Raw genomic sequence first — 14,795 nt, 5'->3', positions numbered from 1 at the left:
CAACACTGCTTGTAAAACTCCCAAGTTTGCTTATACCTAAAGATGTCAAATTCAACTTTGCTTTCTCAGAGTCCTGCCAGGGGTAAAACCAAAACAGGAATCAGAGGTTAGGATGTAGCTCTTCAGAAGTCCTACCCCTGTCAGTATTTCCTCTTTGAAATGCACTACTACTTTGATAGGCATACAAAACAAAGTCTATAGCAGATTATTTTGAGTGCATTTATCTCTGTTCTCTACAAAACCTACACACTTGACATTTTTTCCAGCATGTTCCTCACTCAGTGCTGTCTTATTTCACTGTAGCTCTTGGAATAATCCATCATTGCAAGAGCTCGTTGGTTCAGAGGCTGTACCTTTCAACCTGGCCTATGAATAGAAATGTTATTAGGATGATTCAGACTGTCCTCGGGTCTGAATGTAATTCTGTTATAGCTCCCATATTTTTACTTGCTCATTTGTAAGCATTTGGCTCAGGGAGAATTTTTTGGTCAATATTTTGTGCTTCCTTTCTAATGCTTGAATGCACAGCGTATGCTTTGAAAGTCCACATTGAAAACACTGATTTGGTCTCCAACAGCACAACCAAAAATGACAGAACGGTGCATCTTCAGCTCTGTTAATGGGAGCTGCTGTTCTCCCATCTCCTTTGTCAGGGGGGCGAATCTCTTGTGTGTGTACTTCAATAAACTCAGTGAAATTGCCTACCTGGGCAGGGAAGGTTTAGACTTTAGAACCTCTCTTTTGCCCTCAAAGTAAAGCACAGAGCGAGGCAGCTTCCTCTGACCGTGTTTTGTTTTGCTGCTGAGCTTTTTTTAGCACAGAGGCCTCCTCTCCCTCCCAGCCCATGGAGTACGTTTGAAAAAGCTGGCCTTAACTGCTGCCTGCATCCATCCGAGATACACCAGCAAATGGGCAGGGCTGGGGCTGTATGTCAGGAAGACACTTGAATTCATGGTCTTGTTTTTCCTTTGAAAGGAAAATAAATAACTCCACAGGCTCTGCAGCCGGATCAGATATTGAAGTGAACAAAAATTCCAAATGCAGCATGTTCCTGGAGGGCTTGCAGCTTTGTTTACAATTCCTCAGCTCCTGGTTTAGGTGCATATTTTAGCATGAACAGATAGCAGTGTTTTGTATGCTTGTAAAAGCAGTGAAGGCAGTGTGTCTTTGGCTGCCGACAGGCAGGAATCAAAACAGTAACGGTGTTGGGAAACAGTTTTTCACAAGTTGGGATGCATCCCTTCTTTTATGACCTTTTCTTTTGTCGGTTCTGACACAGCTTGGCCAGCACGGCAGAGCTGATCCAGGAGGTTCAATGCCAAAAATGGGAAAGGAGGCATCCACTTGTTAACACTGAGTATGCTGATTCCATCTGCATGTGTATGGCTTCTGTTAAATCCAAGCGCTGCCTAGAAATTAAGAGGTTTTATACCAAAAAATGTTCTGGTTTAAGTCTGCTTTTTTTCTCAGGAGACAGGTATTTGTGTTCTTCCTGCAGCACGTGGCTTTGACCTTCCTTAGTTTTCTTTTGCATCACACAGAAGCATCTAGATTTTATCTGTGGTACCCTTACTCTTGATCCTCGCTAAACTAGGAGACTCTTACTGTGCCCAGAAGACAAATGAGCCATTGACCTGCCATCTGGGAGATAAGAATTCCTAACAGACATGGATCAGGGGGCCTTGCTTTGTTGGGGGTTGACAATGGCATAGAAATAATGTGCTTGGTCATGGATTTTGGGGGAGGGGGTGCCAAACACATGGCACATACAGCACCTCCTGCAGTCTGAGCTCACCACTACCATTACTGCCGGCTCCCTAGGGAGTTCTCCGCTCCCCTCCCATCTGGTGGTGGGTTTTGTGACAGTGACTGAGAGCCAAAAGGAAGCAAAACAAGCCAGATCCACTCGTGTAGCTGAGTTTGCTGGGAATGGGGTGGAGGGATTGCTGTTTACGGGGGATGCATGAGAAGAAGCATCATGGAGGAAGTAGTGGACTGTGTGTAGAGCCTTTGTTCTTGATGTGATTTTAGTTTTCTGATATTCTGAGATTGAGTGCCATCCTGTGGCACCCATCCTGTATTGCTCAGAATCACTATGTGTGGCCACCCTGCTTGCTTTAAGCCCTACTAAAGTCAGTTCCTCATCCTGTCGACTGCTAGAATGGGCTGAAGGTTTTCGAATGAAGTAGTTGTGTTTATTTTAGTCAAATATATATAACTTCTAAATATGCAGTATAAATAGTGCTGAATATATAATTGTTTTGTTGTTTTTTAATGTGGGAAGAGTCTTGTTTAGACATTCCTACTTCTTACCTTTAGTGTGGTCAGTTAAAGCCCCTCCGAAACTGCAGCGTAAGCACTTTGCTAGAAAACAACAGCTTGGGGTTTGTTTGAGGAGAGCAAGATTTTTAATTTCAGATTAAGATGAAATGCCTTTCACTGTAATCAGTTTTGCATTCAGTGTAATCGTATGATGATGTTCTATGGTCTGGGTTAGCATTGGTTTATCCAACCCAAAGATAGTCCTGTTGTACAATTTAGCCTAAGCACCTTTGCTGTGTAGCATTCGTATGTTGCCTGCTCAGCTTGAGCACTCAGCTGTGCCTTTTGTATTAAACTCATGGAAGCTTTGTGCTGACCTGCAAAACCTCACTGTCCACTGACTACAGACTTGAAGGAAGGGTGGTCCCCATCTCAAAGTGCACTTTAGAACTCATTTTAGAATCATAGAATAGTTAGGGTTGGAAAGGACCTTAAGATCATCTAGTTCCAATCCCCCTGCCATGGGCAGGGACACCTCACGCTAAACCATGGCACCCAAGACTTTGTCCAGCCTGGCCTTGAATGCTGCCAGGGATGGAGCGTTCACAACTTCCTTGGGCAACCCATTCCAGGGCCTCACCACCCTAACAGTAAAGAACTTCTTCCTTTTCTCCCGTCTCATCTTCTGTTATCAGTTGGAGGCCCTTTGCAGTGTTGAAAAGGTATGATGGTATTTTAGGGCACAGTCAGTTACTTGTATTTACATGAGAAAAAGGCAGGGAGATTTCAGGCTGGCTCACAACTGATACATAGCAGTGGTGTTTATCACAGCAGGAGGAGTATAAAATGGTTTAATAGTTAGCAGGTGTGGATTATTTTGTGAGTAGTCACTTCCTGGAGAAAGGAGTGAAAATGATGGTTAGAGAAACATGTCAGGAAATGATCCATGAATGCATTTTCTATGTGCTTGCTTCTGTGACTGTCAAGTTAAACAAGTGGTTCTGGTGGTACCCTGCTGCCTGAGGTACAGACAGCAACTTGAATACAGACTTCAGCTGTGTGAGGATAGAAGAGCTCTGACCCACGCTCATCAGCATTTGAAGTACTGATGAAGAAGTCTTCTTGTGGTTCATTCAGGACACTGCTACGCTACTTGAGCTCAGTATTTTGTCCAGGGTATATGGAAGGATGTAGTCTTCAGTTTCCTTGGTAAAATGTAGTTAAAAATGAGACTTCCAGTAACTTCTATGCAATAATCAAACCTATAGGAAGGAGGGAACGGTTTATGTGACATGTATTTTAATCAAAACTCACATTTGTGAGAGTTTGTGGAGTAGAACTCGACCAGTCTCTGTTTCTTTTCAGACAGAAAAGCCCTGCCTGTTAATTTCATACCAAAATGATTTAATCTTGTTCTTTTCTTTCTCTTAAAGCTTGGTAAAATGCGGCTAACTATACCCTGTAGGGCCCTGACTTGCTCCCACCTGCAGTGTTTTGATGCCACTCTGTATATTCAAATGAATGAAAAGAAACCAACTTGGGTTTGCCCTGTCTGTGATAAGAAGGCTCCCTATGAACATCTCATTATTGATGGGTAAGTAAAGCTTGAGTCAAAAGAAAGTACTTTACACTCTCTGCTTAGTGTTCTTGTGCTGCACAGAATGCAGTGATCTGAAATCTTGGTTGTCTGGCTGTGATCTGGATTAAGTTATTTAATTTCCCTGCTGTTGGTGAAGAATTACTAACAAGGTACCCCTTCATTCAGTATTTTGGAAGAACTGTGGTCATCAAACTGTTAAAGGTAATAATAATGAAAGGTGCTCTTTCCAATCCTAGGTAGGTTTTTGACCTATCCTGCCTAGAATAGTTGTGGGTTTGGGGTTTTTTACCCCCAGTGTTCCATAGTGCTGCATTCCTAGGTGAAAACAGCACATGTTGTCTTTTAATGGAGCAATGGCACAAATCTGGTCTAGTTGAGAGCAGACATTCATGTTAGATCAAATAAATACTGCCACACACCCCACACCACCCCCCCAAATGCATGTATGATTCTATGTACAGTTTCACAGCTAGGGAGCTGCTGTATAAAGAAAGTGACAGAGATTGATTCCTTGGTCCTGCCTACCTCTGAAACATACCCCCCCCCCCTAAGAAATCTAGTATTCACCTCCGTGAAGAAATGCCAAGTATGTAGTCCTGGGTTTGCATTTTAATTCCTTAGGTAGGAATCTTCTTTCCAAAGTGTGATAAAGAGAACAAGCAGAATCTTTGGAGAACACTCTCAGAATGTTTCCCTCAAAGAAAAACCACAAAAAGAGGCAACAACCAACCAACCAAAAAAAAATCCCAAACAAACAAACCCTCCCAAAAGTGAAACTAAAACCCCCTGAAACAAACAGAACACCAGAAAACCACCTCACAAATGACTGAATCTGTATTTAGTGAGTAGGTGCTTCATTTTGGTGGCCTGCTACCGAAGCAGGAGATTGCTCAGGGTTCACTCTGAGGCCTTGCAATAGCTTTTGAAGAGACACTTAGGGCTGGCACAGGCTGCTTTGGATCTGCATGGTTCTCAGGTCCTCTGCTTTGGATCAAAGATCTGTGGGGTTCCTTGTTCTGTGTTTCAGCCTAAAATAGGAAAGACTCAGAGTAGTACTAATTAAAACAACACATTTTCCTTACTTGTGTTGCTAGGTACAGACACTGGAGATCAAGTGATGCAATTACAGCATCCCAAAGAGAGGGTTATTTGTAGAAGGCATTCAATCCGGGAAAGAGCAAACTTTCTCACTAATTAAAGCAAAGCTTTTTCCTGCAGAACCACATGAATAGTCTTGGTCGAAAGCTGGAATTGCCACTAGGAGTGATGTGGTGCCAGGATCCTACAAGTTTTGGGAGACGCAGCTTAGTAGAAGAGGCTGCAAGTTCAGATTCCCATGCTCAGCTTTTGGTAGAAAGTTTCAGCTTCTAAAGAGGTTTTGGGAAATAGTAGTCATTACATGCTCACGTATATTGACTCCTTTAAGATAAGTATGGGTTAGGAGGAGATTGGTTTTTTTAATGCTAGTTCACATTCTTCTTTCCTTTTGGGAAACAGAGTTCTGTGTCATGAGCTCAGCAGGATTCCTCTCTTGCAGTAAGTAATTGTGTAGAGTTTTAGATAATCCTTTACATTTTTCAGTGACTCCTTTTTATCAAGGAAATGGATGAAAGAAGGGTAGAACAATGGCAGCTTTCAACTCTTGAAACAGTAATTCATATTTACACTGACTAATAAAGGTATTGGAGTAAGAAAGGTGTTAAGCTCTGTTTGAGGACTGATATTCAATGGTTTTGGTTGACAGGTTATTCATGGAAATCCTGAAGTATTGTACAGATTGTGATGAAATTCAGTTTAAGGAGGATGGATCCTGGGCTCCTATGAGATCAAAGAAGGAAGTGCAGGAAGTAACTGCATCTTACAACGGAGTTGATGGTAAGTTGTGTTTTGGGGTGTATGAACTGGATACACTGAACTGTTAAGTACGGATGTTCCTTTTAACTTTTCAAAATGCTCATTTTTGCACTTATGTTTGAAGCTTTTCATGATCATTTGTAAGAGATTACTTGAGTAATACCTGTTGGGGCTGATGGTACTTTTAAGTTATCAAAGCTATGTAATTTTGTTGTCTTTTATTCTGAGTTGTAAGGTTTATTTTGTGAAGACATGTAATAAGCTCTGATGTTACGACGATCGTAGCAGTGCTGTAATCTACATCTTACAATGTTGACTTACTTTGTATAGGATGCATAAGCTCTTCCCTGGAACATCAGGTGTCTTCTCACCAACAGTCAAATAAAAACAAGAAGGTGGAAGTGATCGATTTAACCATTGATAGCTCATCAGATGAAGAAGATGAAGAACCATCTGCAAAGAGAAGCTGTCCTTCCGTATCTCCAGCATCACCATTAAATAATAAGGGGTGAGGATAAAAACAGGCCAGTGCAGAGAGAATGTACTCATGATGGAGAGTAGTAATACATTTCAAAAGAAATTGTACCTAGAAAGCTCTGTATCTGGATTAGAAGCTTATAGCAAATGGATTTAATCTTGGGTCGCAAGGCTTAACAAGACTGAAATAACTTTTGAGTTGTCAAGTGTGTAAGGTGATGCAGTTTTCAGCTGTGTTTGTGAAAATGAATATAAAATGGTGCAGAAAGTTGTGGCTTAGGAGGATTTTGTTTTTGCAAATCTGGAAATGTTTTTCTTCCCTAAAGAAATGTAAAAGCAGCCCATAGAGAGAGTGAGCAATGAGAAACATGGGTGTGGTATGGGAGTTGTGTGGGTTTTGCTGGTGATTGCTGCCAGTAGCATAGTAATAAAGGATGCCAGAATAACCTGATTACACCTAAGTAGCCAAGCTGTTAATAGCACCCTGTTTACATAAACATGTAGGGATGAAAACAGGCTGCACTGAAGAGATCCTGTTGTTGAAGTGGTTACTACTCCAGTCACGTAAATGACTCAGTGATCACTTAAAACTCAAGACCTTTTTGCCTGTCTTCCATTGCCACTTACCTTGGAGGGTATAAATGTGTGGTTACACAGATTTGTATGGGGGATTTCGGGGTTCAGTAAACCTTTAGGATTGTCCTGGCTTAGTATTTGTAACATATTCATAGCAGAGATCCCAATGCTGTTTATAGTGAGAGTAATCAGTTTCTACTGTTTGAGCCTGAACCTGTCTTAGCTTTTATTTTGCTGAGCTTCAGCTCTCTTGGACTGGATGAACTTTCCTGATCAAATGTAATTGCGAGAAGGAAGCTTGGGGAACATGTTATGCTCCTATCTCTTCCCTGCTTCCATTCCCTGCCAGACTTGGTGAGGAGCTGTAGCATTGTGATGCTTTGTAGTGAAGCTTTGGCATTTAATAGGGGAGCTGACACAAAGCCCATACTGCATATTGCAAGGTTGGCTTTGTGTTATACTTGAAAATAGCCTTGCCCTGCTTGGGACAGCAATAAAGCCAGGACTGTATTTGACACCTGTAACAAGCCTTTTGTTTCTTCCAGTATTTTAAATTTACCCCATCAAGCATCACCCGTGTCAAGAACACCAAGCCTTCCTGCTGTTGACACCAGCTACATCAATACGTCACTTATCCAAGACTACAGGCATCCATTCCATATGACACCTATGCCTTATGACTTGCAAGGTGAGCTTCTGACTGTTGGTAGCTGTAAGTACAGCTCTCCATGCAGTAATAACTATTGCAGAAGGATTTAAACACGCAGTGGTTTGACAGTGCAGTAGTGCAAAATACAGTTTTGCATCCACAGAGGATGAGATGGCATTTAAGACCCCCTGAAAATACTATAAGGTTTATAAGGGCTCTGGTAGTGAAGAGAATCTGAAGCATCACCAGTATTATGCTGGCTTAATTTCGGCCTAAGTGGGGGGGAAACTGGGGAGGTGCTGTTTTGTTTTGAGAATCTTAATTTTTTCCTTTGGCTCTTTACAGGTTTAGATTTCTTCCCTTTCCTGTCAGGAGACAATCAGGTAAGTCAAGGAAGATCAAGTCATGTGGCAGATACTCTTTTCTGAGAAGGACTTGCTGGCATCGATGCATAAGCAAGGAAGGAGCAGATGTATGATGTAGGTGTAAATACAGGCAGCCTGCAGCTTTGTTTTATGCACACAGAGACCGTGATCAAACACGAGCATTGCCTAAATAGGGGTGTAGGATAAGGGCTAACAAAAGAGAAGCATTTCCGTTCCCAAGGGTTAAGCTCAGGCAGCCACTGTTGTGGGGTGACGTGAGCCTCAGCCATGACTGAAGGTCCCCCAGCCACCTCAGTTTGTGTCCTGGGCTCTTGACAGTTTGTCAGACTCTGCTTGCCACCTTCCTGTGAATACTTACTGAAATGTGCTAGATTGGTGCTGGCTCCTCTAGTTGTGGGAGCTAAGCAAGTCATTCCCTAGAAGGAGCCTGGGTTGGCGAGTGGTGATTGCCAGCTTGATCCCACTGGGTCACTTTTCCTCCTGTGCTTCCAAGAAAACAAGGGGCTGAGGTGGCTCACAAGCCCTTGGTCCCGTCACGTTCTGCTGTCTGAAGCAGGAGGATTGCACTAACTGTAGGGGGATACTTTCCCATAATTAAGACCAGAGCCTGCACTGTAGAGTTCGAATTCAGAAAAACTATCTTGATATTGAGTGAAACAGAGATACGAGAATTATTCTGAAACAAGTCGTGCAGAATCTGATGCACTGATATGATACAATTACACTAGTGCATGAATGTGGGGGAACAAGGCTGAATAGCCCACGTGTGTTTCATCACAGTGGAAAGAAACATCCAGAGCGGAATTCCTCTGCAGAGACATTATATTTAAAACCCGATTCTTGATAGCTACAGTTCTTGCTTTTCAGGGGCTGGCCAGCAGAGAGCGTAACTTGGGACAGCTCTTGCTGCCATCAAGCAGGACTAAGGGTGCTATTTCTAAATGCATTTCCCACAGAAGTATTCTTCCCTCCACCAGCAGTGATTAAGCACATAGTTTCACCAGCGGTGGTTGGTTTGTGACTTTTGAGCAGAGCAGAGGGATGGCAAAATGTTGGGTTGAATTTGGGGGAATTTTTCCAACAGGGAATTTTATGAAGAGGTAAAAGAGTGCTGCTGCTGACCATGTCCTTACTGCTTTGGGTGTCCTGCAGTACTGTTACCTCTTTAGCATTTGTTCTTGCTGATACTAGTATTCCCAATATCTTTTGGCTTCAGAAATAAAGGGTTGCAGAGGTAGAAGCTCACTGCCTCAGTCCTTGCCTTACAGAGCAATTGAGTAGCCAGATTGGTGTGATACCCAGAACCTGTCAGAGCTTTAGCTTACAAATACCTTCTTTTGTGCTGGTCTGAATCACAACTGTAGTGTCTGAAATGTAACTTGCAAATGTTGTTTTTCCCCCCCCAGCATTACAACACCTCCCTTCTTGCCGCTGCAGCCGCGGCAGTTTCTGCATCAGATGATCAAGAACTCTTACACTCTCGTTTTTTCCCATACACTTCATCTCAGATGTTTCTCGATCAGCTAAATGCAGGAGGAAGCAGTTCTCTGCCAGCCACAAATGGTAGCAATAGTGGCAGTAACAGCAGTCTTGTTTCCTCCAACAGCCTGCGAGAGAATCATGGTCATCCAGTTGCAAGTAGGAGCAGCACGGACACGGCGTCCATCTTTGGTATCATACCAGACATTATTTCGTTGGACTGATTTTTGGAATATATGAACTCGTCCGAGGAAATCTTTGTGCTTGGTTTTACTTTCTGTTAGAAACATAGACAAGTTTTTTTCCTTTTTTAGGGAAAAAAATTTATGTGTACAGAGAACAAAAGTATATTTTCAGTTTTACTTTTGTATATAAACCTAAGATGGCCTCACTGGTAAAAATAAGAAAAAAAAACACAAAACAAGAAAAAAATTAACAAAAACAAGGAGCTTCAGTTCATTTCTATGGATGCTGAAGATTTTACACCTGTGCATTTGTCATGTGAGTTATTTCCCCCTCCCCCCCCTAGTTTGGACACAAATGGCATTATTTTCTTCACAGTAACATGAACAGGAATGGAGCTGAACTTTTAAAGTTCAAACTTATGAGAGGGGTTTTTCTCCTCTTGGGGTCATTTACCTTTGGTGGTGGAATCTAATTCCCCCATCCCACACTTAGTGCAGATTTCATTATGCTTCAAGTGGAAGAAAGCCTACTGAAAAGAGTTCCACAGCATCCCCTCTGTTCACAGGACAGAGCCTTTCAGGAGTGGCTTTGGCTTTTTGGGATTTGTTTTGGTCATTTCTGGTTCTGTGTGACCCTCTCTTCAGATCGTTTTGAATTCCATGCTTTAGTCAAGCATGTTACAAGCTCATTAGTGCACCAATTATTCTTGAGGGCCAGACTCAATAAAATCTCAGGCTGAGGAATTTACTTAGCTGTGCTTATGTGGGACAAGACAGAGAACTTTTATAGGCTCTAGCCCCAGATAAAAGCATTGACACATTGGACTGTAGGGGTTTGTATCTAAGAACTTACTATGAAATCCTTGTCGAATATCTTAAGATCCTACTCAGCAAATTATTAAGCATGTGTCAGTTTTAAATATGTGGAGCTGCTTGTGCTTTCAAGTTAGCCATGCGTGTGTAAGTGGCCTATTGAATTGAGGCCTGACTTGTTCCGGCTGGAGAAGCCTACTTTTAGTTGCAGTAGATCAGATTTCTGCTTCAAAGTGAACTCTTCAACAAAAGGACAAAAATACAAATACCAACACACTATTGCATGGTTTGTGCAGCCAATAATGGTCTTGGTACACGCTGTCTTCTGAGGTCACATCCATCAAAATGAATACTCAATGTTCGATGTGAGTCTTTTAAACCAAAACCCAACCCTATAGCAAAGCCCCACCCTGTAGCCCATGTACTCAAACGATTGCTACCTATTGAAGTCTCTTAGGGTAGTGGGTTTCAAAACTCAGTTTTCTCTTTTTGGCCTTGTAATTCCTTTGATTCCCCTGGGTTTTCCACACACTTCTGTTGAACTTTGAGCCATACTTTACTCCCTGGGTTCTTTTCTCTTTTTAAGTTGTGCATGACGTAGAAAAACCTTTTTGTTTGAGAACCGATGGGTCATTTGGGCTGATCCGTTCTTATTAAAGAGTGAAACGTGTAAATAGCTGGAATGCAGTTTTTCAGGAGATTCTTTAAGGTTAAGAGAAGGGGGAGGGAAGGAAGCGATTCTCTTGTGTCCCAAAGTCCATGTCAGAGAGAGTAAATATTTCCTCTGGTGTGAAAACTATTTTTATAGCTGGTTGAAAGTGCAGGTAACAAGTTTATCAGGAAAAGAGAGTTAAGGAATACTACAGTGAGCAGATTCTTGTCTGACCTTTTCATGTCCAAACCCGTTGATTGCAGTTAGTTGCTTTGAGCATTGACGAGGGCCACCTTTTGCCTATGAAGTTGTCTGAAAACTCTTGCGTTGATTAAAAAAAAGAAAAAAGAAAAGAAAAAAAAGAAAAAAAAGGAAAAAAAGGAAAAAAAAAGGAAAAAAACCCTCCCTCTTTAATCCAAGTAGCATTAGGTATTGCTGTATGATCAGTCGTATGGTTATTTGAGAGGTTCACCTTATGTGGCATCCAAATCGTTTTTAGTGTTTTTACAGCATCCCTCTGCCACTAAATAGTTGACTTGAATTTTGGAAACAACTGTTTGTGTTTATATGTATATGTGTGTGTATATATGTATTTATAGATCCGTGTGTGTGAGTTCAAAGTGAGTTAAATAGTTTTTCCCATGCATGTGTATTTCATACATATCTGGCTGATATATATATTTCACCATACACCAATTTTATAATTTATTAAATGTCAGTTAAAAAAAAATAAATAAAAGGATAGAAAATGGGAAATACTTATTTTTTAAACTCAGTCTGATTTTGAAGTGATTAAACCTACACTAGGAATATATCTCATACATTTTAGTCATGAATACTAACCTGGTAACTTCAGAGCATATGCTTTGCTGTAATACCCTTTGTAAACCTGGAGTACAAGTGCTGTCGGTGTAACGCGGAGCGTGTGTGGCCCCGGTTCTGAACCACCCAGGAGACATTGGGAGAGCTGGTGGCTGTTGTGCTGACGATGGTGGCGACGTTCCATTGACTGTGTTGTTAAAGATGACCTGAGGAGCAGCTTGTGTCACTCTTGACAGTGGTAGTAAAGTCTTGTTAACCCACATCTAAAATGAACCGTGGCGAGTGTGTGGTGACACAGGATCCGGCATCTTTATGCCTGGCTTAGCTTTCGGAAAGCAAGGTCAGATGGTGACGACTTCCATTTCCTCGTGAGTTACCCTGAAGGGAAGGAAGGCTGTTCAGTTCACCGGTGATATTTTTGAACCTCATGGCTCTACAAAGAAGGGACAGACATGTTCTGAAGTCCTCCTTTGTGGTATTAATCCCATATGCTTTGTGAGTATTCCTGTTTCATGCTAGGGTGTTCTTTATTGCTGATAATTCTCTGTGCCTCTGACCACAGTTAACATTGCTTGGTAGAAGTCTCAGTCTGAGTTCTCGACAAGTTCCACGCGAATGTCACTCCCAAACTCGATCTCCATTAGTTCATGTATTAACAAAGATGCTGTAGAGCAGTCCAGAGCTCCTTTCGCTGCCCGTGGCAGAATTTCTGTGATCCGTAGCCTGGAGGTCTCTTGTCCTTCAGTTCTTCCACCAGAGAGGTGGGGTGTGCACACACTGGTGCCTGTTTTATGTCAGGTATGAGCACACAGCTGTTTAATAGCAGGGTGGAAGTGGCTTTGAAAGCTCCGAGGGCATTACTGGTGCATCCTTAGATGCTCTAACCTAGGCCATGCGTTAAGATCTTGGTAGCACTTCCATAACAATAGATGTGACAGCGACTGCAGGCTCGCCCTTTCCTCCCCGTGGCAAGGACTCAACGCCTTTCAAGGGTGGGATGACTGGTAGGTTGTCATTGGACTCTGTTGGACCCTCACTGAGGCTGTGAGGAGAACGCTTGACAAAAGAATTCTTCACTGCAGTTTAACCTTTCAGGGGTTTAAGCACATTTTGAATAGACAAGGGTTTGTTTTGTCCGTGTAACCAGTTTTCTTTCCTCCTTTTCAACAGAGCTTAGATTTCTAACAAGGGAAAATTGCTGGTGGTCCCCGAAAGTGCTGCTGTTAATTGTTCTAATTAACAAAGGGAAAATGTATATAAGCAGAATATTAAAATTACCATTAATTCCATGAATTGAAAGCTGTCATTCATTGCCTTAAAACTTTCTCTTAGTTTCCATACGGCATGCCAAACCAGTAAACGGCTTTTAAAAATGTATAGTAGACCAATGTCAGTTTGTATAAAAGTACCAAGTGAAAATATTTATTATATGCATTGGAAAAAAAAAATGGTTTACCTATTGAATGTTACCTGTTTATGTAGAAATCTTTAGATGTAATAAAAAGCATTCAGTTACGTTGTGTTTCCTGGGGGGAAATTAAAACGGGGGGGGAGAGGAGGGTGTTTTCTGCAAACTGATGCGTTGCAAAGGTCCCTTTTGGCCAGGGATGCTTTGCCTCCGCTTGGTTTGTGCCATGGAATGTCTGTATTGTCTCTCCAGGCTTTTATGGCTTGGTTTTGGAGTGCGTGTGAAGGGGGGTTTCTGTTTGCTTGTATTTGGGTAGGGTGACCCCCTGTTAGGATCCCAGACCCACTGTGGAGCAATCCGAAGTGATTTTGAGCTCATCCATCCCCATGACATACAAGCTCTCATACTGTCTACAGCTGAAAGGATTTGTTCATCAGCTGTTCTGGTCAATAGGGAAGTATTAAGCTGTGTATTGGATCATTTGTAATGTGGTTATTGATGCATATTGGAAACAAATGCTTCTACATGCCCTCCATGTTTCATAAGGTGATTATGCTCACAGCAGCCAAGGTTTGTGCTCGCTTCCATCACCGATGCCTCCACAGCAGAGGGTTGGAAGGGCTCTGGTGGGCAGGCAGAGCTCCTAAAGGCACTGGAGCAGAAAGGCTCCATGGTGAGGTAGGTGAGGTTTGTATCCAAACACTGGGATTAACAGTGACAGGTGGGAAGAGAGGTACATAGGAAGTCTGATTCTTCGCTGTTGGTAGGAGCTGGTTTCATGAGTGAATCTTTGCTCTATTTCACTGTATGCTGTTATTCTGGAGTGTTTGAGTGCTGAGCTGCTTGTAACACTAAATGTGAGAAACGGTTCATTTTCTATCCATAGAGTAAGAAGATGCTGATGCATTAGACGGACATGACAAGGGCTGTCAGTTCTACACTGAGCAAAGTTCATTTCCCCTCCAAGCACAATCCTTTACTCTTCAGAGGGTTTTTCATGTTGGCATATCAGGGTCTGAGTCTGAGCTTACTGGGTTAGCTCAGGACTGCTGCCTTGAGAACTGCAGGCTCTCCAGCTTGGCTCTGAATCAAGGGAGATTGGGCACAAAACTGCCCTTTGTCTTAAATACGGGACTGAGAGGGACATCCTGGATCCGCTTCCATTCCTTGCACAGCATTCAGCATCTCATTTGGTCTTTTGTGCCTTTCCCCCCCCTGTGTAATACTCCATGAGAATAACTGTTAGCCTTACAGAGACACTGATTTGGAAGAGCTAGGATTTCATGTCAGAGAATGGTTTGGGATGGAAGGGACCTTAAAGCTCACCCAGTTCCAACCCCCTGCCAAGGGCAGGGACCCCTTCCACTGGAGCAGCTTGCTCCAAGCTCCTGTGTCCAGCCTGGCTCATAATTCAGTTTTGGTTTTATTTTTCCAGTTTCTAACCATATTTGTGGTAGTACCAGTCCTGTTTGGTTCTGTGTGCCAGCCCTGCGTGATGATGCTTTCCGTGGTCTTCAGGCAATGCAGCGTGTCTCAGTAGGGGATAAATGTATTGTGTGTGCTATGGCTGTGAGGATTTAACTGCTGATCAGTTCACAGGTAGAGCAAAGGATGAGTTGGTTGCTTCAGTGG

The 14,795-nt window shown here is 42.5% G+C and overlaps 1 protein-coding gene across 4 annotated transcripts in view; it reads left to right on the top strand.

Annotated features, from left to right (window-relative positions):
- The window catches only part of PIAS1 (protein inhibitor of activated STAT 1), a 62,100-nt gene extending 48,830 nt beyond the window's left edge, over positions 1-13,270 (top strand). For 2 of the 4 annotated variants that reach the window (XM_061371137.1, XM_061371139.1), the window contains 6 exons: positions 3,696-3,856; positions 5,607-5,737; positions 6,047-6,224; positions 7,315-7,457; positions 7,764-7,801; positions 9,411-13,270. In XM_061371137.1, the coding sequence (XP_061227121.1) occupies positions 3,696-3,856; positions 5,607-5,737; positions 6,047-6,224; positions 7,315-7,457; positions 7,764-7,801; positions 9,411-9,446 (687 nt within the window). In that variant the 3' untranslated portion in view covers positions 9,447-13,270. Of the gene's footprint in view, positions 1-3,695; positions 3,857-5,606; positions 5,738-6,046; positions 6,225-7,314; positions 7,458-7,763 lie in introns of all 4 variants that reach the window. The other 2 variants (XM_061371135.1, XM_061371136.1) reach the window with 2 other exon arrangements.
- Positions 13,271-14,795: the final 1,525 nt, after the last annotated feature.

Source organism: Neopsephotus bourkii, unplaced genomic scaffold, assembly GCF_033783945.1.
Source record: "Neopsephotus bourkii isolate Nb327-2 ecotype Australia unplaced genomic scaffold, CSIRO-AGI_Nbou_v1 NB_1572, whole genome shotgun sequence".
Taxonomy (NCBI): Eukaryota; Metazoa; Chordata; class Aves; order Psittaciformes; family Psittacidae; genus Neopsephotus; species Neopsephotus bourkii.
Note: the sequence above shows the minus strand (reverse complement) of the source record. Positions and strands in the feature narration are given on the sequence as shown.